This window comes from Antechinus flavipes, chromosome 2 (genome assembly GCF_016432865.1).
Source record: "Antechinus flavipes isolate AdamAnt ecotype Samford, QLD, Australia chromosome 2, AdamAnt_v2, whole genome shotgun sequence".
Taxonomy (NCBI): domain Eukaryota; kingdom Metazoa; phylum Chordata; class Mammalia; order Dasyuromorphia; family Dasyuridae; genus Antechinus; species Antechinus flavipes.
Window position 1 is genome coordinate 654,648,789 of NC_067399.1, and position 21,539 is coordinate 654,670,327.

Here is a 21,539-nt window from a genome sequence, read left to right on the forward strand (position 1 = left end):
CCCGATCAGCTGGCAAGTGTCAGCTGAGAGGGGAGAGGAGAAAAGGGATGCGAACTTGGGTTCAAGAGACACTGAACAGGTCTGGGGGCATGGGCAAATAGGGAGAAGCCATGAAGTCTGCCTTCAAGGCCCATGTGAGCTCTCTCCCGGCTCTGCTAATTAAGGATTATGACCTGGTAAACTCTGATCTTCTAAAACCCCAAACTCAAATCCACACTCGCTTCCAGTTGCACTTTCAATTCCACACCCAGGGATTTCACAATTGACAAAGAGCTGAAAGGGCCTTCTAGACCTCAGTCTCCTTATCTATAAAATGAAGGGGTTGGATTAGTGGGCTCAACGAACCCTCTTAGTGAGTTCTAGATCCCTGGGAATGAAATACAGAGAATGTCAGAGTTGAGAGAACCTAAAATCTGTGTAAGAGATTTTGTAACGTAAGAGATAAAAGCACTGTAGAAAGCTGAACTGAGGATGTCCCCTGCTGGAGGGGTTCTTGGAACATTAAGCATAAAATTCAGACTTGGAAAGGACCTCAAGATCTAGAACCTAGAATGTGTGAAGCTAAAGGGACCTTGGAACACAGAATTCCAAAACTGGAAGAGACCTTAGAATCCAGAACCTGAAAATGTTGAGACTATGAGGGACCTTGGAACATGGAACACAAAATTTCAAAACTGGAAGGGACCTTAGAACCCAGACCATCAGAACTAGAAGGGATCTTGGAACATACAGCACAGAATTTCAGAACTAAGAAAGGACCTCTGAATCTAGAACTTAGAATATAAAAACTAAAAGGGACCTTGGAATATGGAACATAGAATTTCTGAACTTGAAGGGACCTTATAACTTAGAATGCCACAACTAGAAGGGATCTTGGAACATGGAATTTCAGAATTGGAAGGGATCTTGGAACACAGAACATAGAATTTTAAAACTGGAAGAGATCTTTGAACCCAGAATTTAGAATGCCAGAACTAGAAGGGATCTTGGAACACAGAATTTCAAAACTTGAAGGGACCTTAGAATCCAGAATGTCAGAACTAGTCAGGACCTTAAGACATGGAACATAGAATCTCAGACCTGGAAGGGACCAGACAAGCAACTTAGGAACACACTGGGAGTAAGACCCTCTTACCCCACCACGGCTCAACTATCCCTCGCCAAGTAATATTTTTAAGGACGTATCTCAAGCACAAGTTTTCATTGACTTGCAGAGTGACTTGACATGGAACGAGTTCTCCTTTCTTTGAAGGGTCTGGATCCACGAGGGAGGCTGAGGCTCTGAGTCCCAAGCACAGAGGCCTCCGCAGCTCTCCAGCCTCCACCCAAGGCCATCCCTCCCTTTGGTGTGCCCCGCCAAGGACCCTCTGGGCACAGACGCCGGGGAGACCAAATTGCACGGTGGCTTTGTCAAGCAGATAATAACACCCCAGCGCCCGGGTCACGGCTGCCCAGGGCACCTCCTCCAGAGCTCTAAATGGATTTAACCACAGGGCCCAAGGGCAAGGATAACCGGGGCTCTGCTTTCCGGGGCCCTGCCCACGTTTCCCGCACAGACCCTCCAGTCTGACGCCCAAAGTGGCTGCAGCCCAGCCTCAGAATCCCAGAGGCGGTCAGAGCTGGGGGAGAGCTTGGGGAGCCTGCGAGACCTTCGACAGAGGAGGAAGCAAGTTCGGAGAACTCAGAGTGTCAGAGAGAGCTCCCGTTCTAACACCAAGCCCCAGACTGGGCCCCGTGGGCTCTCTACCATCCATGGGGGCCCAGATTTAGAAGCCGGAGGGCCCACAGAAGACATCGTCTAATCCTCTCCTGAGACGCAGAAGTAAATGGCTTGCCCAAGACCTGAACACAGGGCCTCGGACTCTGGGCCTGGCCCTATCCCACACCGTCCTCGCTTACGGCCGCTCTGTGACCCAGGGAGTTGGGCTTGGGAGTCGGAAAGCGCCAAATTCAAATTTCGCCTCACGCACTTACCAACAATTACTAACATTTCCGAAGCCCCCTCAGCTTTGCCATGGACTGTCTATGTTGTCTCAGGAGAGCCTAACAACCCTGGGGGCGGCGAAGGGGGAAGGGCTTGCCAGCCATCTGGTAGCCAAACCCTCAGTTACGTGTTGTCTTCCCCGGTGAAAACGTAAGCTCCCTAAAAGCAGGAACCACGGCTCCCTTTTCTGTGTGCATGCAGAGTTCTGGACATTAGCTATTCAGTAAAGTCTCCAGGGGAAGTCTTCACACGCATGGTGTAGACAGGTCCCCCCAACTCACACACTTGGCGTAGACAGGTCCCCCCAACTCACACGCTCAGGGTAGATAGCGTAGACAGGTCCCCCCAACTCACACGCTCAGGGTAGATAGCGTAGACAGGTCCCCCCAACTCACACGCTCAGGGTAGACAGGTCCCCCCAACTCACACGCTCAGGGTAGATAGCATAGACAGGTTCCCCCAACTCACACGCTCGGGGTAGACAGGTCCCCCCAACTCACACGCTCGGGGTAGACAGATCCCCCAACTCACACACTTGGCATAGACAGGTCCCCCCAACTCACAGCAATATATTTAGGCTGCCTGGGGAAAAAGCCTTTTCCTCCATCCCTGACCAACTTCCAGGGAAACCAGGATGACCACTTGTCAGCCCGTTGCCCAGAGGGATCCTGTTTATCCAGAATGGCCCTGGGAAAGTCCAGGAGGATGTAAACATGGCGCTCGTGAAGCATATAGTCTCAGAGTGAGAGGGACTCCAAGCTCTCTGGTTAGAGACAAGCTTAGTGGAGGTCGTGGCCCCCTCCATTGCTCTCCCCTTGCCCCCATTCTGAACTAGCCCTGTGATCCCGTTCAAGGTCTTTTCCCCCTGGGCCTTATTTAACTCGGATGCTGCACAAAGGCTCTCTAAGATCCCTCTGAGCTCTGGGGTTTGGGGGACCCTGAGAAACTCCGAGTCCCCCCTTCCTCCTGACCTGACCTGAACTCTGCCCCAGACTGCGCCGCCTCCCGCTGTACCCACATAAAACCCCGCTGGCCGCCGAGCCTCTCCTCTCAGAATGGTCTCTCTGTCTCTGAAGGTTTTTTAGAGACGCAGGGAACCCCAGGCCCTGCTAAAATCATTTTCTCCCCTTAAATTAAATTTTTAGTGCCCTTTTAAAACATGCTTTGTTTTTACAAGTATAATAAACTCCAGGTGCTCTGCAGTTAAAACCTACCCATGTAGACTTCCCCCGAGGCAATGGCCTTGGTCCTGGACTTGGCCAGGAGTGCGGGGCGGGGGAGACTGAGGCTCCCTCCCTGAGGAGGAGGGGCACCTCGGGGAGGGCTCAGGAAAAGCAATCAATCACCGCCCACTACGGAAAATGGCGGCCTTCCCTTCCCCACCCTGCACACGCCCGGGGGAGCCGACCCCTCCAAGGTCACTGAGCCACTTAGAGGCAGAGCTGGTGACTGCCAGCCCCAGGCTCGCTTCAGTAACAACAGCAAAAAGCAGCGTCAAAGAGCTTCGCCTCCGGGGGCAGAGGGCACGGGCTCGCAGTCTGGCTCCGCTGTTTGCCGGACACCTCACAGCACTCTCGGCCTCAGTTTCCTGGTCTGAAAAATGAGGGCATCAACCTGGCTGGTCCCTTATAGCTCCCCACTGGTGGTTCTATGGCCTAGTTACATGGACCTTTACAGTTACAAGGAGTTACCCCAGAAGGAGCCGCGGGAATACACGGGTTTTCCCCATAACACAGATGGAGACGCTGAGGCAGGAGAGGTGACGTCCCAGAGAATAAGTGGCAGATGGAGCCCTCCACGGGCCCTTTCCGCCGCCCTTCTGGGAATGCCAGGTCCCCTCACTGCACCCGGGGCTGCAGCTGAGAATGGAGGCCCCCGGGGGGCTCGGTGCCCCCCCCCCATCGCTTTCCCCTTCCCACAAGCCTAACGCCGAGGGGTAGCTCGGGAAGCCCAGGCCTGGGGCAGTTCTTGGGAGCTGGGAGGCCCTGGTGCAGGGAAGCTGGCGCGGGATCCACCCAGAAGCAGGGGCATGTGTTCTCAATTAGAGTAAGGCAGCAGAGGGGAGGGGACGAGGGGCCCAGCCGCGCAGCCTCTGGGAAGCGCCCTCCGACTCCGGCGCTTCCTCCAGCCACCGCGGCCGACGCCAAATGGCCGGCTGACCCCGGGACCCTCCTCGGGCACCCGCTCACGGGGGCAGTCGTCGCCCAGACCAGCGCTGACTCCACACGGGGGCGCCGCCGCTGCTGCTGCCCTGGGCCAGGACACCTGGGCTATATTCAGGCCAGCCCCACCCCCGCCCACTTTATGACTGAGAAAACCCAAAGAGGCTGAAGTTCATGACCTCAGTGACCGGCTGGGCTTGGATTCGAGTTTTCTGCCTCCGGGCCCAGGGCGCTAACCACTGGCCAGCTGCCCCTGAGGCTGTGACCTGTCCACACAGCTGAGAAGTACAGAGCAGGAGGCAAAGCCGGCCCTCCGGACTGTGCTTCTGTGGCTGGCCTTAGGGTGGGCTAGTGGGGAGTGGGCGTGGATCGGGCGGCTACCTGGGAGAAAGCTGGGCCAGCAGCAGGGGAGCCCGGCTCGGGGTCTGGGGGCTTCGGAGCGTGGAGGCCGTGATCCTCCAGCCGTCGCGGGGGCCTGAGCGCCTTCCCCTCCCAGGGCCAGGAGACAAAGCTCCGCCCCAGAGTTAGGAGGGGGAGGGGCTGACCTCAGCTTTATTAAAAGTCATTAAGGGCAGTGTGTGAGTGTGTGCAAGAGTGTGTGTGTAGGAAGCTGGGTGTCCCAGGCAGCAGGAGGGAACTCTGGGAAATTCCCCCCATCCCGCCCCCAGCACCCACATCTGCTCGGATCATGGCTACGCCCCCTCCCCATCCCCCAGCAGGATTCCCAGGGGACCCAGACTTGGCCCCCCCCACCCCAAGCACAATCCCGCTGCTGTAATCTCCCCCGGGGCCGGTGGTGGGAGACAGCAACCTAGAACACACCCCTTGGCAGCTGGAGCTGAGCCCCGAAATCTGACCCTCAAAGACACCAAAGGAAGGGTCAGCCTGCCCTGACTTTGCCATGTGTCCCTCCGAGGATCCCTGGGAGCCTCTACCGGCAGCCTGGGGCTGGGAAGCCCAGCGGGTAGAGTCCAGGATAGTGACCAATTATCATTTGGCTTTTAAAGCACCCGAGGGAGCCCTCTTGTGGCAAACAGATGGAAGACATGAGCAAAAGTGTCCTAGCAGGGACGCAGGGGAGGGCGTGTCGGCCAGTGCTGGGGACTCCGGGATTTCCCGGCCCCAGCTCCTTTCCCAGGAGCCTCCGCATTTCCTGCCTCTCAAAAACACCTCCCTCTGGAGGGGAGGCAGAGGGAGGGCAGAGAACCATCTACACGGGGGCAGCTGGGTGGCGCAGTGGGGAGCACCGGCCCTGGAGGCAGGAGGACCTGAGCTCAAATCCAGCCTCAGACACTTCCTGGCTGTGTGACCCTGAACCCCAACTGCCTCAGCAAAATATCATCCTCATCCTCATCATCATCCGCATCTACACAACTGTTTGAAATCCACACAATCTGAAGACGGCTTCAGTTAGTTCCAACCGTACACCGAGGAACCTCCACTACCACAGACCCAACAAGTGGTGGGCAGAAGCCCCCCGCCCCTGGAGGAGCCCCTCAGACGGCCTTCGCTGGGACCTCCTCCCCCAAATCCAAACAAGATTAGCCCCTTTGCAAACTCCACTGTCTCCTCCCAGCCCGGCCCTCTGAGGCCGCACCAAACCAGGGCCCCTCTGCAGTGTGCCCCCCAGCTCCCTCGGTCCCTCCGCTCCTTCTCGAGCCGTGCCCCCGGCCTCCAGCTGCTTCCCAAGGAGGGCAGAACGCTGCAGGCCCCTCGCCTCCCTGCGCGCCCCCCCACCCGGGGTACAGCCCAGCACGACCGCGGCCCCTTGGAACTCAGAACTCCAGTCTCTAGCCAAGCCCCCGCCATCTTGCTCTTCTGCAGTTGGTTTTTTGGACCCGAACAGAGACAGATCCGTATCTGGCGCAGATGAGCCCAGCCCCAGGGAACTTCATCCTACTCTATTTGGCCAAGGCTCTTGCCCAGAAAGAGTCCGCAGGCTGCTGGTCCTTCCTCCAGGATCCCAAGAACAATCCCCGGCTACCTCGGGCCCAGCTGCTGATCTGAGAGTCTGGGCCCAGGCTGAGCTCGCCCCGGGTCACCGAGGGCTGACCCGCCCTGTGTCTTCAGCTCCTACATGCGCCGGTGCCATTCAGTGCCCGCCCGAGGGGCAGGGAGGCTCACCTGGCGGTAGGTGCAGATGATGATCTCCCTCAGGTGGTAGTGCATCGGGGTCATGGTCTCGCTGACTGTGTCCAGAGCCATGTCCACCTCCTTCTTTATCCGGTGCCCATCTGGCAGCAGCTGGACCACCTTCATCACTACCTGCATCAGAGAGGAGGGCAGAGGAGGTGACCCAGAAGTCCCTGGTGGGCCGCCCCCTCCTCCGGGAGGGGCGCCCCTGGCGGCTGCAAGGGTGGAAGGGGCTGTCGGTCACCACGACAGCTCACAAGGCTACTGCCCTTGGGAAGTCTACTTTACGTGACCTCACGTGAGGCTCCAGCGGCAATCTGGGGCCGCCCAGTGCGGTCAAGGAGCCTGAGCTTTCTGAGAAGGCATGTCCCGGCTGCATGACCCTGGCCAAGTCACCGAGCCTGCCTGCCTCAGTTTCTCTCATCTGTACAATGAGCTGCAGAAGGAAATGGCGAATCACTTCAGTGTCTGCCCCAAAGAGGGTCACTGTGATATCTCCACAACAACAATCTTTGTGGAAAGAATTATCTGTGAAGCAGTGAACAATCATACCATCATTGTGTCCATTTAACAGATAAGAAAACTGCTTCCGAGAAGGTGCATTACCTGCCCAGGGGATAGATACAGTAAGAATCAGAGGCAGGACTGGAAGCCAGACTTGACCCAAAGTCTGGGTCTCTATTCCATAATCCTTGGCCTCTCTCAGTTTATTTCTTATTTCTCTGCTAATGATACACAAAGACGCTGATCTGGTTTCTCTCACGATCTCTTGCTTAATCCACTGGATTACCTGGAACATTTCACACTGAATGCCCCCCACAAGCATCCAAGAAGCATCGTTCCCTTTGACCCTGTCCTACCCTCCAGCCTCGTTCCCCGGATTCCCTTTAGCTCGCACCAGGGCAGCCAAACCGCACCTCTTAATGCTTCTTATCCACAATATCCCGGCTCCCGTCGCCAGCTTCTGCCTCGGCAGCTTCCCAGAATCCCGTCCGGGGCCATCCCCTAGGGAGGCCTTTATGTCCTCAACGATGAGCGCCTCCTCCCTAAAGCCCCTCGGACTTACGTCTTATGAAGACGTGCAAATGTGTGTACAGAAACGTGCACAGTCTGCTTTTATAGAAACACACATGGGTGGGTACGTTTCCTTTATCCAGACGCACATTCCTGCATTTAAACCTTTTATTCATATGCAGGCATTCTGCATAGAAAATGGTCTGGAATTATACTCGTTTGTTTCTATGTTATATGCAGATATAAAACATATATGTACTATATAGACTTCTATAAATACATAAAATGTGCATTTTGTTTCTATATGTATACAGATGTCTGTATACTGATATGTTTATAATTATGTATATATGTACGTACATACGTGTGTGTACATATTGATTCACATATACGGGTACTTATGCGTGTACACTGATATATTGTACATACACACATGTGTATGCATGTGTGCACAGGTATACCTGTGTGTAAGAACACATTTATATATCCATCCATTCATATTTATACACATAAATACACATATATACCCATACACACACATATACATACACTCACAATCACACTCAATCTCACACACTCACAATCACACTCACACTCTCACAATCACACTCAGTCTCACAATCACACTCAGTCTCACAATCACACTCAATCTCACAATCACACTCATCTCACAATCACTCACAATCACACTCACAATCTCACAATCACATTCACAGTCTCACAATCACACTCACAATCTCACAATCACATTCACAGTCTCACAATCACACTCACAATCTCACAATCACATTCACAGTCTCACAATCACATTCAGTCTCACAATCACACTCAATCTCACAATCACACTCACAATCTCACAATCACACTCACAATCTCACAATCACATTCACAGTCTCACAATCACTCACAATCACATTCACAGTCTCACAATCACACTCAATCTCACAATCACACTCACACTCTCACAATCACACTCAGTCTCACAATCACACTCAATCTCACAATCACACTCACAATCTCACAATCACACTCACAATCACACTCAATCTCACAATCACATTCACAGTCTCACAATCACACTCAATCTCACAATCACTCACAATCACACACACACACACTCTCTCTCTCTCTCTCTCTCTCACTCTCTCTCTCTCTCTCTCTCTCTCTCTCCCTCCCTCCCCCGTTTCCTCCCTGTTAGACTATAAGCTTCTCGCGGGCAGGGGCTGCTCTCTCCCAGCTCTCTGCACCAGAGGCCGCTGGGTTCCTAAAGGTCTCTCGGAAGGTCCGTGACGGGGACGACCCTCCAGCTCAGCTCTTGTGACTCCGAACACTAAGGGAGGCATTGGGGGGGTGGGAAGCCCGCAGGCTTGGAGCCACGAAAACTAGGGTTCAAATGCTGACAAGGAGTGAATGAAAAAGCGTTTATGAAGCACCTCATTGAGTTTGTCAGCTGTGTCCGACTCCCAGTAACCCCCTTTGGGGTTTTCTTGGCAAAGATCCTTTTTCCAGCTCATTTTACAGATAGGGAAACTGAGGCAAATAGAATCAAACATGTGTCTGGGGTCTGACTTGAGCTCAGGAGCACAACCCTCCCCAGCCCCAGGCCCAGACTCCAGCCACTGGGCCACCCAGCTGCCCTCTTAGGCCCCCGGTTCCGTGCCCCTGGGCAGCCCGCTGGGCTCTCTGCACTCTGGGAAGCAGCCTCCGGGAGGAAGGAGGCGACCATGGCACCATCCTCTGCCCTGGCCCCTCCCCCGGCTGTGTCCCTGAGGGGTTTGGCCAGGAGCAGGCTGGGGGGGCAGGACCGAGGGGGATCACTTTGGCCCGGAGGTTCTTAAGGAAAAGTCCCCCTAACAATGTGTCCTCCCCAGCTGCTGCCCCAAGGAGCCTCGGCCGCACGTGGCACTTCAGCCATTTACCCAGAATTCTCTTCCCACTCCGAAGCCCCAGCACTCTGGGACCCCGGGGACTCTCTCCCACCTCTCCCGTCTCTGCTTCGCCCTCCCCTTCAAACGGAGGAGTCTTGAGGGGCTGCACTTTCTGCCTGTGATGCACCCCCGCCTCAGCCCAGTGGGGGCACATGGGAGGGGCCGGACCCCTGGGGGGCTCAGGGCAGGGATGGGGGGCCCTCACCTCAAACTCTCCCTTGGTGTACTTGGCGTCCGGCACACTCACAATCTCCTCCTCGCCCATCTCGGGGAAGGCCTGTGGGGGCAGAGCAGAGGGCGGGGGCTGGGGCCGGCTCTCCCCGTCAGGAGGACCCCCACTCTCAGTCCAAGGCCACACCCCCGGAAGTGTCGCAAGCAGCCCTTGAACGGGACACTCACTGCCTCTCCCGCAGGGGGCTTTATCTCATCAGTGCTGAGTGACACTGGGGGTCACTGATCCTCCCTGGCGGTCTTCCCAATGCTCTCCTCCCACCCCATTCTGCTGACACACAACACCCTGGCGGTCCTCCCACTCCTTAGTGGTCTTCCCACTTCCTAGTGATCTACCCTGCCCCCCAGTAGTCCTCCCCATTCCTGGGCAGTCCTCCCTGCCCCCACCTCCCCCCATGCCCGCGCCTGCCCCCAGTGCCCCCCACGAGCGGTACCCACGGTAATGTGCCACAGGGCGAGGACGGCCACCACCATGGCCGTCGTGGTCCGGCCCTGGCCGCTCAGGCAGCTGAACACGAAGCCGGTGCTGGGCTCCTTGGCCAGAGCCTCCCTCACCACCTGCAGGAGGCGCTCAAAGTCCTGGGGAGCAGATGGACACCAGAGGCTGGGGGAGGGGCGGGGCCCTGAGCACGCAGGCCCCGCCTCCTCCCACAATCCCTCCCACTAGAGGGCAGCAAACGCTGGGCCCGCACCCGGCGGCCCAGCCCCCCCCCAGGCCTGCACCGGGACCAGCCTGGGCCCAGGGTCCCTGCCCCCCACAGACTGGCGCCCCCTCTGCCCCTTCCCGGCTCCTTGTTGCCGCACCCGGGGTTTCCCCGGCAGAGCCCGGTTCGCCGTTTACTTCTCCGGTTCATTTTAGGAAAACTGAGGAAACTGAGGCTAAAAAGTCTCGGAATGAAGAGACTCGGCGCAGTCCCTCGGCCGCTGGGCTCTGAGGCTGGATCTGAGCTCCGTCCCCGCTGCCCCAGAAGCCCCCGTAAATCGGGGCGACTTATCTTTCCCACCGACATTCGCCCTGGGTGCGCATCGTTAGAAAATTCCCCAAACAGGGAGCCCTGTGGTGTGGGAGGAGGAGGGAGCCCCTCACGTGCCCCACACAAGGTGTCACAGCCCCCCCACTCCCTCCCCAGGGAGCTGGGGGGGAGGGGCCCGGGAGCTGGGGGGGAGGGGCCCGGGAACACCCCTCCCCCGGGAGCTGGGGGGGAGGGGCCTGGGAACACTCCTCCCCCGGGAGCTGGGGGGGAGGGGCCAGGGAGCTGGGGGGGAGGGGCCTGGGAACACCCCTCCCCCGGGAGCTGGGGGGGAGGAGCCTGGGAACACTCCTCCCCCGGGAGCTGGGGGGGAGGAGCCGGGAACACCCCTCCCCCGGGAGCTGGGGGGGAGGAGCCCGGGAACACCCCTCCCCCTGGAACCAGGGGGAGCTCAGCCAGGCGGTGGCACGGCAGGCCCCGCCCCCTCCCAGGCCACGGCCCGGCCTCAGGCTCAGACCCCAGACTGTTAGGACGCCGGGTGTCCAGGAGGTGGCAGCACACACCCAGCAAAGAGCCAGCCCCGTCCCACGCGGCCCTAGGGCCGGAGCTCCGATTTACCAGGAGAGGGGAGTCCCTGGGCCAAAGCAGGCGGGCTCCTTCCTGCACCTGGTATTTCTGGGGGGCGTCCCGGGCTCCTGGAGAAAGGAGCTCCCCGCTGCAGGTGCCCGCGTGTCAGCGGCGGGGAGTCCGTGTCCCCTGCGCCCAGCCCGGAGGGGGCGGGGCAGCTGCCGGCCGCGCTGGGGGGGAGGGGCACTGGAGAATCAGCCGTGGCTCCCAGAGTGGGTTTGGGCCGGCTCCAGCACGTTCCCGGCTCTGTGACTTACCCAACACAGGGGACAGGACAGACCGGGACTTCCACGCAGGCCCCTGACCCTGCAGCCACCTCCCGCCCCCCTCCCCGGAGGCCCCAGCGGACAGAAGGCCGGACTTAAGCCCCATCTTTCTGAGTCTGAATCTAGCCTCAGACTGCCTGCCTCAGTTTCCTCATCTGTAAGACGAGCTGCAGAGGGAGATGGCGAGCCGGCCCAGTATCCGAGCTGAGAAAACCCCAAAGGGCCCCGAGCTTGGGACGGGCGGAACGCGGGAAGTAGCCGAGCCCAGACTGCCGCCCCAGGCCGTATCCCTGCCCATCCCCCAGCCCGCTCACCCGCTCCCTCGGGGCGCAGAAGTCCGGGATGGGGAGCCGCTGATAGGAGAGGTCCCGGCTCTGGCCGGCGACGTCCTGCATGGTCAGGCACTTCTGGATCGGCTTGGGCCGGTCCTGGTCCGGGTGCACCTCGATCCGCTTGGGGGACGCCAGCACGCGGGCCTTCAGCTGGGACTCCAGTTTCTGGGGGAGAGGAGGGGCGCTCAGGGGGCCGCCGGGCACCCCAAGCAACACGGCCCCCAGGGGATTCGATCCCCCATTTACAGATGGGGACACAGAGGCAGCCGAGGCTCGGGGTCACTTGTAAGACGGGGGTCCAGAAGCCTCTTGCTGTGCTAGGCCCCGACCCAGGACCGGGCCATCCATCTTGGGGCGGTGAGGGACCCGGCTGAGCCTGCGGCGCTCACCTCCAGCTGCTCGGGGGGCAGCGCGGCGGGGCCGGGCACGGGCTCCATCAGGTCGCCCCGCTCCCGCAGGGTGTAAGTCTGCCCGTCGCACTCCAAGACCGCCTCCTCCCGAAGGTTGATCCAGCTCACTCGCCGGTGCTTCCTCTTGGGGTCCGTCAGATAAGCCAGGACGCTCCCCACGGCCTGGGGAGGGGGAGAGAGCGGTGGGCAGGGTCCCTCGGCGGCCCCCCAGCCCCCCACAGGGAGCCCCCTCCCGGGCTGGGCCGGTCACCTTGGTGCTAGGCTGGGCCATGCCGTAGACGGGCATCTTGGCCACCCTGCGGAAGTTGGCCACGTCCATCTCGCGGGCAGTGCTGAGCACGTCGGGGGAGAAGGGCTCGTCCGCCACCTGAAAGGATGCACGTCGGGGGGGTCTGTGCCCGTTTCCCAGATAACGAGTGGCAGGGCCCAGAGGTGGCCCAAAGGGGCCATGGGCAGCTCCAGAACCCCCCGCTGGGTCCGAGGCGTCCCCCGGGCTCCCGCCGCCATCGGCAACAAGGAACAGGGCAGCGTCTCCTCTGGGAGGAGACTGGGTGCAGAGCTAAAGGGGCCATTAGCCCAGCCTGGTCAAGCTGCAGGGGGCCGACAAAGTCAAGTCCGGGTCACAGGTGCTCAGGCAGTAAGCAGGAAATGGGGCAGGAGGAGCTTCCGAGGGGGGAGGAGCAGGAAACTCTAAGGGAGGACCGGGGACGAGGGCAGAGAAGGCGTCTCACCAGCACCCACGCTTCCTTGGCGGCCGGCTCCCAGAGGACTGCGGGCTCCTTCACGCTCAGCCGGTACAGCTCCGGGTGCCCACACATCCAGCGGCTGAAACTGAGGGCAAAAGCCAGGGGGTACTGGCGGCCGAGACAGAGACACCGCGTCAGGGCTGAGTCGCGGGCACTCGGCCCGGCCGGACCCACGCCACCCGGGACCCCTCGGGACCTACGGCACAGTCGGGGCAGGAGGCGGCCTCCTGGTCCCACCCTCTCGGGGTAGGAAACAGGCCTGGAGCAGGAGAGCCAGGAGCCCGCCTTGGAGCCACATGGTGCCCCCTGCCCCCCCCCAGGACCAGGGCTCCATTCCCACCCTCGCGGCAAGCTGCTAATAGGCTCCCCAGCTTCCGGCCCCAGCAAGGCGCCCCACGCCGCAGAGGGGCCGCAGGGAGGCTGTGGCAAATAAAGAAGGCGTGGGGGCGAATCTCGGGCCTGCCCTTGGCCAAGGCACGCTATCTCGGGGCACAGAGAAGGGGACGCGGGGAGGGGGCCGGCACGCTGCAGCTAGAGCCTCTTCCCAAGTCACCCACACTGTGGCCCAGGGGGGTGGACGCCTTGGTCTCCCTGTCCGGCCAGCAGTCACCCGCTCTCTGCCCCTGTCCCTGACCCTCCCGGAGCTGAGACAAAGCACGCGGGGACCCTAAAACAGGTCTGCAAAGAGCGGGCTCCTCCTCTCGTCCAGGATCATCAGCTGCCCCCCAAAGAGCATCTCACACCTGGGCAACAGCCCACCCTGCCTAGCCCTAGTCCTAATTCTGCCCTATCTCCACCCACGCAAATACAGAGGCCCAGACCAATCCTGAAAGGTTACGCGGAGGTCACCCAGCCGCCCGAAGGAGGCCTTTCCTGGGAGCCCCCACAGAAGCACCCTCCCTTCCAAGGCTACCGGGATAAGTTCCGGGCGTCTGCCCTGTACATCCACATCGGCTCCTCCTTTAGAACGTAAGCTCCCTTGGAGACCGAATGTAAATCGACACACATGCTTTTCTTTATTCTTTGGTTTTTTTTCTCCGGGTTTTTCCTTTTTGTTCTGATTTTTCCCTCCCGACATGATTCATAGAGAAACGAGTATTTTAAAAATTAATGTCCATGTGTATGCAGAAAAAAGAAAACAATAAAAATGGGGGAGAATCTAAACTCCCCGGCAACAAGGAACGTTTCTGCTTTCTCCTGCTCACACGTAGCTGAGTACTTACAAGATGCTTTGGATTGTTGGATTTGGCCAAACTGGCTCATTTTGCAGATGAGGAAAACTGAGGCTCACTCCCACTTTCTCCTCAAGTCCTGCCACAGTCACCGAGCCTAGCAGGAGCAGAGCTGGGCCCCCACGAGCACACTCTCTCACCTCCACTTCCCCGCTGTTCTCCCTCAGGTCCCGCCACAGGCTCCAAGCAGGATTTTCCCCCAAGGGGAAGCAGGAAGCACTCCAAAGGCTGACTCACCTGCTCGTGCAGGTAGTAGTTGAAGGCAATCAGGTAGAAGTAGCGTTCCAAGCTCTGCAGAGTCTTCTGCTGTCGGGGTTCTGGGCCACCATTTCCCTGGAGGGGAGGAGAACTAAAGGGAATTAAGTGGCAGTCACGGGATGCCTGAATATCAGCCCTGAAGGAGCTCTTAGAACAAAGAACATCAGGGCTGGGAAGAATCTTAGAACACAGAACACAAAGCTGGAAGGGAATTTAAAACATAGAACATTAAAAGTGAGAGGTACCTTGGAGCAGAGAGCTGGAAGAGAATGTACAAGATAAAAAGGGAGAGGTACCTCAGAACACAGAACACAGAGCTAGAAGGGAACTTAGAATATAGAATATCAGAGGTGAGAAGTACCTTAGAACACAGAGCTAAAAGGAATTTAGAATATAGAACATCAAAGGTAAGAGGTACCTTAGAACACAGAGCACAAAGCTGGAAGGGAACTTAGAATATAGAATATCAGAGGTAAGGATACCTTAGAACACAGAACACAGAGCTGGAAGGGAACTTAGAATATAGAATATCAGAGGTAAGGATACCTTAGAACACAGAACACAGAGCTGGAAGGGAACTTAGAATATAGTGAGCGATACCTTAGAACACAGAGCACAGAGCTAGAAGGGAACTTAGAATACAGAACATCAAAGGTGAAAAGTACCTTAGGACACAGAGCTAGAAGGAACTTAGAATATAGAACATCAAAGGTAAGAGGTACCTTAGAACACAGAGCTGGAAGGGAGTTTCAAAGATGAAAGGGACTTTAGAATACAGATTATCAGACTGGGAGAAAGCTTAGAACACAGAGCATCAGTGTTTGAAGACAGAGTAAGTGAGATTTCTTTAAATCTACTTTGTAGATGTACTTTTAGATCTACTCCAATCCCTTCCCAGTGATCCTCCCTCCAGCTACAAGTGCAGTCCACTCACCCTCCCTACATCTGCTCCCAACTCTTTCTCTGAAAACAAAGTGGAGAGATGGGAAAGAAGGGTGGAAAACAGAGGATTTAATATTGGAAGCCTGAATTCAAATCTCTGCTCTGCAACTGACAGCCTGTCTGATGGACAGAACGTTCCCTAAGGGACCCTCCAACGATCAGAAATGAAAAATAAGAGAAATCTGGAGAAACAAAGGCAGAAAACAGGACCAAGCTAGTGACAGACATGCTAATGTCAAGGCTCTCAGTGGAGCCCAGGGCAAACCAAAGCCCCGTTATCCAGAAAGGACCGGGAAAACAGCTCCGTTCCCTCTTCTCCTCCACAGCCTCTCCACCTGACCCCGGATGGGCCACTTTGGTGGCGCCATTTTTCCTTGTTCTTCCTGGCCAGGGGATGGGGACGGGAGGAGGCAAGATCACAGAAACGCTTCCCAATGTTCCTCCACCTCTTCCTTACAACAACAAAAGCCCCAAAGATACTTTGAAGAAGTGAAGGGCACAGTGACAGCAGAAGGAGCCCCACTCAGCCCTTCGCTCCTTTGCACGGGCTCGAGACTGAGCAAGGATCAGCACACGATGTCAGACTCTGTCAATCCCCTGATTAGTCTGGCTCAGCTAATACTGAGGAGGAAAGATTCCCTGGGAGGGACCAGACTCGGGGTAAAAACTGGAAGGCGTCCGTGACAATTATCTTTTTAAAAGGGATAAGGCAGAACCTGTGGTTTTATTAGTATGGGGAACTCCCAGGTGAGGAAGTTACCTCCACCAGGACTGGCTGGCCCCGATTCTACAACTTACTTAAGAGTTCTCAGGAGCAACGGGGTCCACAGCAGGTCCCAACCTAACTTAGAGTCCAACACATGAACAGTAGGCTTTTACGGCCTTTTTGGTTTTTGGTTAATGTTTCCCAGTGACACTTTAATCTGGTTTGGGCCACAGCGAGAGCCTGACACCCACAAGCCACGTGTTCGAAACCTGTGCTCAGGAGACCGACACACGTAGGATCACACAGCCTGAATGTGTCTGAGTAAGATTTGAATTCGGATCTTCCAAGCTTCAAGAATGACTCAATACACTAATCCCATCACTGCTCCTCTTGCTTTTAAAATACGTCAGAACAAATGCTCTGGTGTCTACTTGGGCCGCCCGTCCAAGTTCTGACTTCTCCCCAGAAAGGAGACCCCGGGGGTCTTTCTGGCCCAAGAGCCCCCGCTGGGAAGCACTGTGGCTTAGCATAAACACAGGCCGGTGCGAGGGCCGGAACGGGCGGCTGGGCCGAGCGGCAGGACAGGGGCCTGGGATCCCTCCAGGAAGGGCCTGGACTTTAACACAGAGCAGCAGAGCCGGCCCCCCGGCTGCAGAGACACCTTCTTCTATCCTGTTTATGTCAGGAGGCCAGAAGACCCAATCGGGAAAAATAAACTTCCCTCTCCCCCTTTCCTGTCCCATCCTGTCCTTCCTCCGGGACTGCGAGCCTTCACACTGTCGGAAGAGCGAGGGCGGGGGACGGAGCGGCTGGGATGACCAGGCCCGCTCCCCCCAGGCCGCTCCCCCCAGGCCGCTCTCCCCAGGCCGCTCCCCCCAGGCCGCTCCCCCCAGGCCTGCTCCCCCCAGACCCGCTTCCCCCAGGCCGCTCCCCCCAGGCCGCTCCCCCCAGGCCGCTCCCCCCAGGCCGCTCCCCCCAGGCCGCTCCCCCCAGGCCGCTCCCCGGCCTCTTCCAGGCAGAAGCCTCGGCCCAGGGAGACCCAGGGAACTTTCTTCCAGCCTCTGAGCTGCTGATGGAGGGCCCAACTTCAGGCCCTGCCAGGCCCCCCAGCCTTTGAGGAGAAAGCTGCCCTCACCTGCGGCTGCTCCCCGCCGGGCCCTTCCGGCTTTTCTGAGACGGCCTCCTTCAGGTCATGCAGCTCGGAGCAGGCCGCTAAGCTGTGGTCCACCTGGAGAGGGAGGGGAGGGGAGGGGGGCATTGGGGCAGAGAGACAGAGGGCGTGAGGGGGAGGGAAGGGAAGGGAAGGGGAGGGGGGAAACCAGCCCCAGCGAGAGAGCGGGAAGGCCTTGCCCACCCCCCCCGCCCTCCGTCCCCCAGGACTCCCTCACCTCCTCCACAATCTGCCTCCCCTTGGGGACCATGCGGATGAAGCTCTGCACCACCTCCGAGTGCTCCGGGGGCCCGGCGTCAGGGGGGGAGGGGGCTGCCCTGCGGGGGAGGGGAAGAGAAAAGGAGACAGATACAGCTCCCACCGGGCCCTGCCCAAGCCTCCCTCCCAAGGAAGAGCCGAGTCATGAAGTCTGAGGCCTCCTTCCGCCCCACGGCGACCCCGTCTCAGACAATACCAGGGCAAGGTGCTCCCGGCCCCAGAGTCCTCGCGCCGCTTTAGGCCGTCACCGCAGAGGAAACCTTGGACACTGGGGCCCGAGCCCCACCAAGGTCCGGGCCTGAGAGGCATTAGGGGTCCCCTCGCCAGCTCCTCTCTCCCCAGGCCCCGGGAGCCCAGCCCGCCCCCTCCCCTCCCCCAGTTCCTCTGCGACTTGCCCACGTACTCTGGCCTCCTGGCCGGCCTCCTGCAGTGAGAGAGCACCAGAGTGCCCAGGACCATGCCCAGGTTGGTCCTCCCGATGCCCGTCTGGCAGCTGAAGACCAGGGCGGGGGGCGCCCCCGAGGGGTCCCGGAGCGGCAGCAGGCTGGGGTGCTCCTGGAGGCAAGGGACTGTCAGTCACGGGCCATCACGGTCTGAGCGGCCCAGGGACGCAGGACCCGCCCGGGGCACGACGACCGAGCTCTCGCCCGCCGCCTTCCGAGCCTGGGCCGGCGCACGGGGAAGCTCTGCCCGCCGTCCTCTCCCTCTCAGCGGCCAGAGTCAGGGGGCGGAGCCTGCAGGAGGGGCTGTGGGGCTCGGCCCCCCTCCCCCGTCCCCTGCTTACCCGGAGGAACCCGATGAAGGCATCAAACTGGGCTTCCAGGGGCGCCCCGGCCTCTGGCAGAGGCAGTCGGTGGTACCTGGCGAGTCAATAACGGCTCGTCACTGGGAGACCCCGAGGGGGAGGAGAGGGGCCGAGAGACCCCCGGTGAGGAGAGGGGCCGAGAGACCCCCGGGTGAGGAGAGGGGCCGAGAGACCCCCGGGTGAGGAGAGGGGCCGAGAGACCCCCGGGTGAGGAGAGAAGGCCGAGAGACCCCCGGGTGAGGAGAGGGGCTGAGAGACCCCCGGGTGAGGAGAGAGGGCCGAGAGACCCCCGGGTGAGGAGAGAAGGCCGAGAGACCCCCGGGTGAGGAGAGGAAGCTGAGAGACCCCCGAGTGAGGAGAGGGGCCGAGAGACCCCCGGGTGAGGAGAGAGGGCCGAGAGACCCCCGGGTGAGGAGAGAAGGCCGAGAGACCCCCGGGTGAGGAGAGAAGGCCGAGAGACCCCCGGGTGAGGGGAGAGGGCCGAGAGACCCCTGAGTGAGGAGAGGGGCCGAGAGACCCCTGAGTGAGGAGAGGGGCCGAGAGACCCCCGGGTGAGGAGAGGAAGCTGAGAGACTTCTTGGGTGAGAAGAGGACGCTGAGACCATGTGGAACTGGAGCCCTCCACTTCTCCCCTTCAGGACTCAACTGGGCAGAGGAATTAAGGGGAAAGGGGACCTTACAAATGGCCCCGTGAGCCCTCCCGTTGTCCGGAGGAGACTGAAACCCCGAGAAAGGAAGTAACGTGTCCACGGCCACATGGCAAAGGCCCCGAGCCCAAACCTCGGGCCCCCACGCCCCGGCCGGGGGGACAGAGACCCCACCACCGATGGACCGGCTGCCTTCGCTGCCCTAATTTTCCTTCTCTGCAGGAGCAGCCCCAGTTCTGGGAAACAGATACAGTTAGATCGGAGATTCCCCAGTGCCCTGAAGCCGGCAAGTGCTTCCCGGAGGCTCCTTAACAGAAAAGCCACAGGAGCCACAAGAATAAAACCCTCCTGAGGGACACTTTGTTGTTTTCTCCCTCATTTGTTTCCCGGGTCTGATTCTCCGCGGGCAGCGGGAACTGGGGACCTGCCCGGGTTTCACATGCATCGGGTCCCTGGCTCTAGGGGAGCAGGGAGGGGGGGAAACTGGGAATCAGGGTTTTGCCCAGGTGAATGTCGAAAACTATCCATGTGCATGTTTTGAAAATAAAAAGCTTTAAAAACTAGTGAGATGAAGGGAGAAGGGGAGACGTGAACATCCCCCATGGGCCCGGGCTTTGTTCCAAAGGTCTGACCCCACGTACATCTGCCAAGTGTAGTAAAGGAGAGGATGGAAATAAACCAGCCCGTTGCACAGGCAGGAAAACCGAGGCGCGGAAACCCTGCCCCAGGGGCTTTCTCAGCGCAGGGGACTCGGGGGCGCCTCCATGGCCTGCGCTACCTGTAGGACGGCAGCAGGAAGAGGGGGCGCTTGTAGACCTCCTCCGTCACGTGGATGTCGTCCTCGCCCTGGATGCGCACGGAGCGCGGCTCGTCCCGGAAGCGCTCGACGTCGTGGTACACGTGGTACGTGCCCTCGCCCAGCCGGGCAAAGTCGTGGATCTGCAGCGGAAAGGCCAGAGCTCGGGGCCTCGGAGACGGGCAGGGCTCTCGGCCGAGCCAGGAAGAGCCGAGGTCAAATCTGGCCCCGTTTGCCCCGTCACACACCCGCCTCTGAGGGGCCTCCGAGGGGCGAGTGAGACGAGGCTTGCCAAAAGCCCCTAGCCCGTGCCTGGCACACAGCGGTGCCTAATAAGCGCTTACTCCCCAAGAAGTCCAGCCCCCTCTGGCGTCACAGCCCACGAGCCTCGGAGGCAAGTTTCGCACCCGGGCCTTCTTGTCTCAGAGGCCCTTGGAATGATAAGGAGCCAAAAGAGCTGGATTCAAACCCAGCCTTGCACATTTCCTAGCTGGGTGATGTGGGGCAAGTAGCCCTGACAGGTCCCTTTCCTTGGCTGTAAAACGGGGGCGAGGTCCCTTGCAGCCCGAGCTGTGGCCCCACGGCCGCCCCCCGGATCCCCTCCCCCGCCGTCACCTCCTTCCGGATGGCCAGCTCCAAGGTCTCCGGCTGCGCGCCCGGGCTCAGGGCCCGCAGGTTCTCGCGCAGGCTCTGCTTGTCCCGGGGCGTGTAGGACACGAAGTCATCGTCCAGGCGCAAGAACAAGACGGGCTCCTCCCGAACGCAGAAGAAGATGCACTCCTGCCCGAGTCCGAGGGGAAGGGGCTGTTACAGCCACCGCCCCCAACGCGACAGGACGGGCCCCCCCGCCATCACTGCCCAACAACCCCCATCATCACCCCTGCTACCGCCTCTACCATCACCTCTGCTATCCCCCCATCCCCCCATCCCCCCCATCCCCCCATCCCCCCACCATCCCCCCATCCCCCCATCCCCCCACCATCACCCCCGCCATCCCCCCATCCCCCTGCCATCACCCCCATCCCCCCATCCCCCCACCATCACCCCCATCCCCCCACCATCACCCCCCACCCCATCACAATGGCCGCCGCCCCTGCCGTTGCCCCCATCCCAAGGACTAAGCCTCCCCCGCACCAGCTCCCCACCTTCCCCTGTGCACCCCCCGTCTCTGCTCCCAGACCCTTCCCATCCTTCCCCCTTTGCCCCCCCAGCTTCCTGCAGGGAGTAGGGGAGTCCCCCACCCACCTTGTGGCCGTCGCCCTGGAGTTTCTGCAGGAGCCTCCGGAAGCCCGCCAGGCTGGGCTGCCCCATGCCGAACACGGCGTGCCCGCCCCGCGCCTGGCGGAAGTTGGGGGCCCCGCAGCCGCCCGTGGTGTTCAGGATGTCCATGTTCCCCGAGACGTCCCGGACCAGGAAGTAGCGCCCCTGGAGCAAGGGGAGGGAAGGGGCAGAGCCTGGGGGGCGGCCCGGCAGGGCGCCGGCTCCCTCTGAGTCACCCCAGGCGCCCCGACTGCCCCCCCCCTGGGGGCCGGCCCTGAGGGTCTGAGAGACCAGGCGGCCCAACCTGCGGGTCCAGAGGAGCCGAGGCCCGGCCGGCGCCCACTCTGTGCCTCGGGAGCTGAGGCCTTTCTGGGCCAGGGCACAGCTCTCTCCCCACAGGCCGGGCTCCTGAGCCACGTCCCCCCGGGGCAGCCCCCGGGACAGGGCGAAGAGACCCCGGCCCCAGGGCTCAGAGACGGCCAATGTGGGCGAACTCCTGCTAAAGCAGCGCCCGGGGGGCAGAGGGAGAAACCCCACCGCGAGCCTGCCCTCAGAGCTTCCACGCCAATGGAGGGAGTGGGGCGAGGGGGAGGAGGGGAGCCAGACAGAGCCCTGGGGGAGCCCCCGCAGCTGGGGGGGGGCCAGGGGACAGGAGGGCCA

General features: G+C 59.8%; 1 protein-coding gene across 2 annotated transcripts in view; it reads right to left on the reverse strand.

The window, feature by feature from the left end:
* PALD1 (phosphatase domain containing paladin 1) overlaps nt 1-21,539 on the reverse strand; it is a 73,203-nt gene that overhangs the window by 18,078 nt on the left and 33,586 nt on the right. For both annotated transcript variants that reach the window (XM_051982528.1, XM_051982529.1), the window contains exons 4-18: nt 20,865-21,044; nt 20,235-20,399; nt 19,602-19,762; nt 18,156-18,231; nt 17,775-17,926; nt 17,331-17,430; nt 17,078-17,170; nt 14,274-14,369; nt 12,790-12,912; nt 12,309-12,425; nt 12,038-12,220; nt 11,631-11,813; nt 9,891-10,031; nt 9,427-9,498; nt 6,271-6,411 (exon numbers count right to left, since the gene is read on the reverse strand). In XM_051982528.1, coding sequence (XP_051838488.1) covers nt 6,271-6,411; nt 9,427-9,498; nt 9,891-10,031; nt 11,631-11,813; nt 12,038-12,220; nt 12,309-12,425; nt 12,790-12,912; nt 14,274-14,369; nt 17,078-17,170; nt 17,331-17,430; nt 17,775-17,926; nt 18,156-18,231; nt 19,602-19,762; nt 20,235-20,399; nt 20,865-21,044 — 1,983 coding nt within the window. The remainder of the gene's footprint in view (nt 1-6,270; nt 6,412-9,426; nt 9,499-9,890; nt 10,032-11,630; nt 11,814-12,037; nt 12,221-12,308; nt 12,426-12,789; nt 12,913-14,273; nt 14,370-17,077; nt 17,171-17,330; nt 17,431-17,774; nt 17,927-18,155; nt 18,232-19,601; nt 19,763-20,234; nt 20,400-20,864; nt 21,045-21,539) is intronic.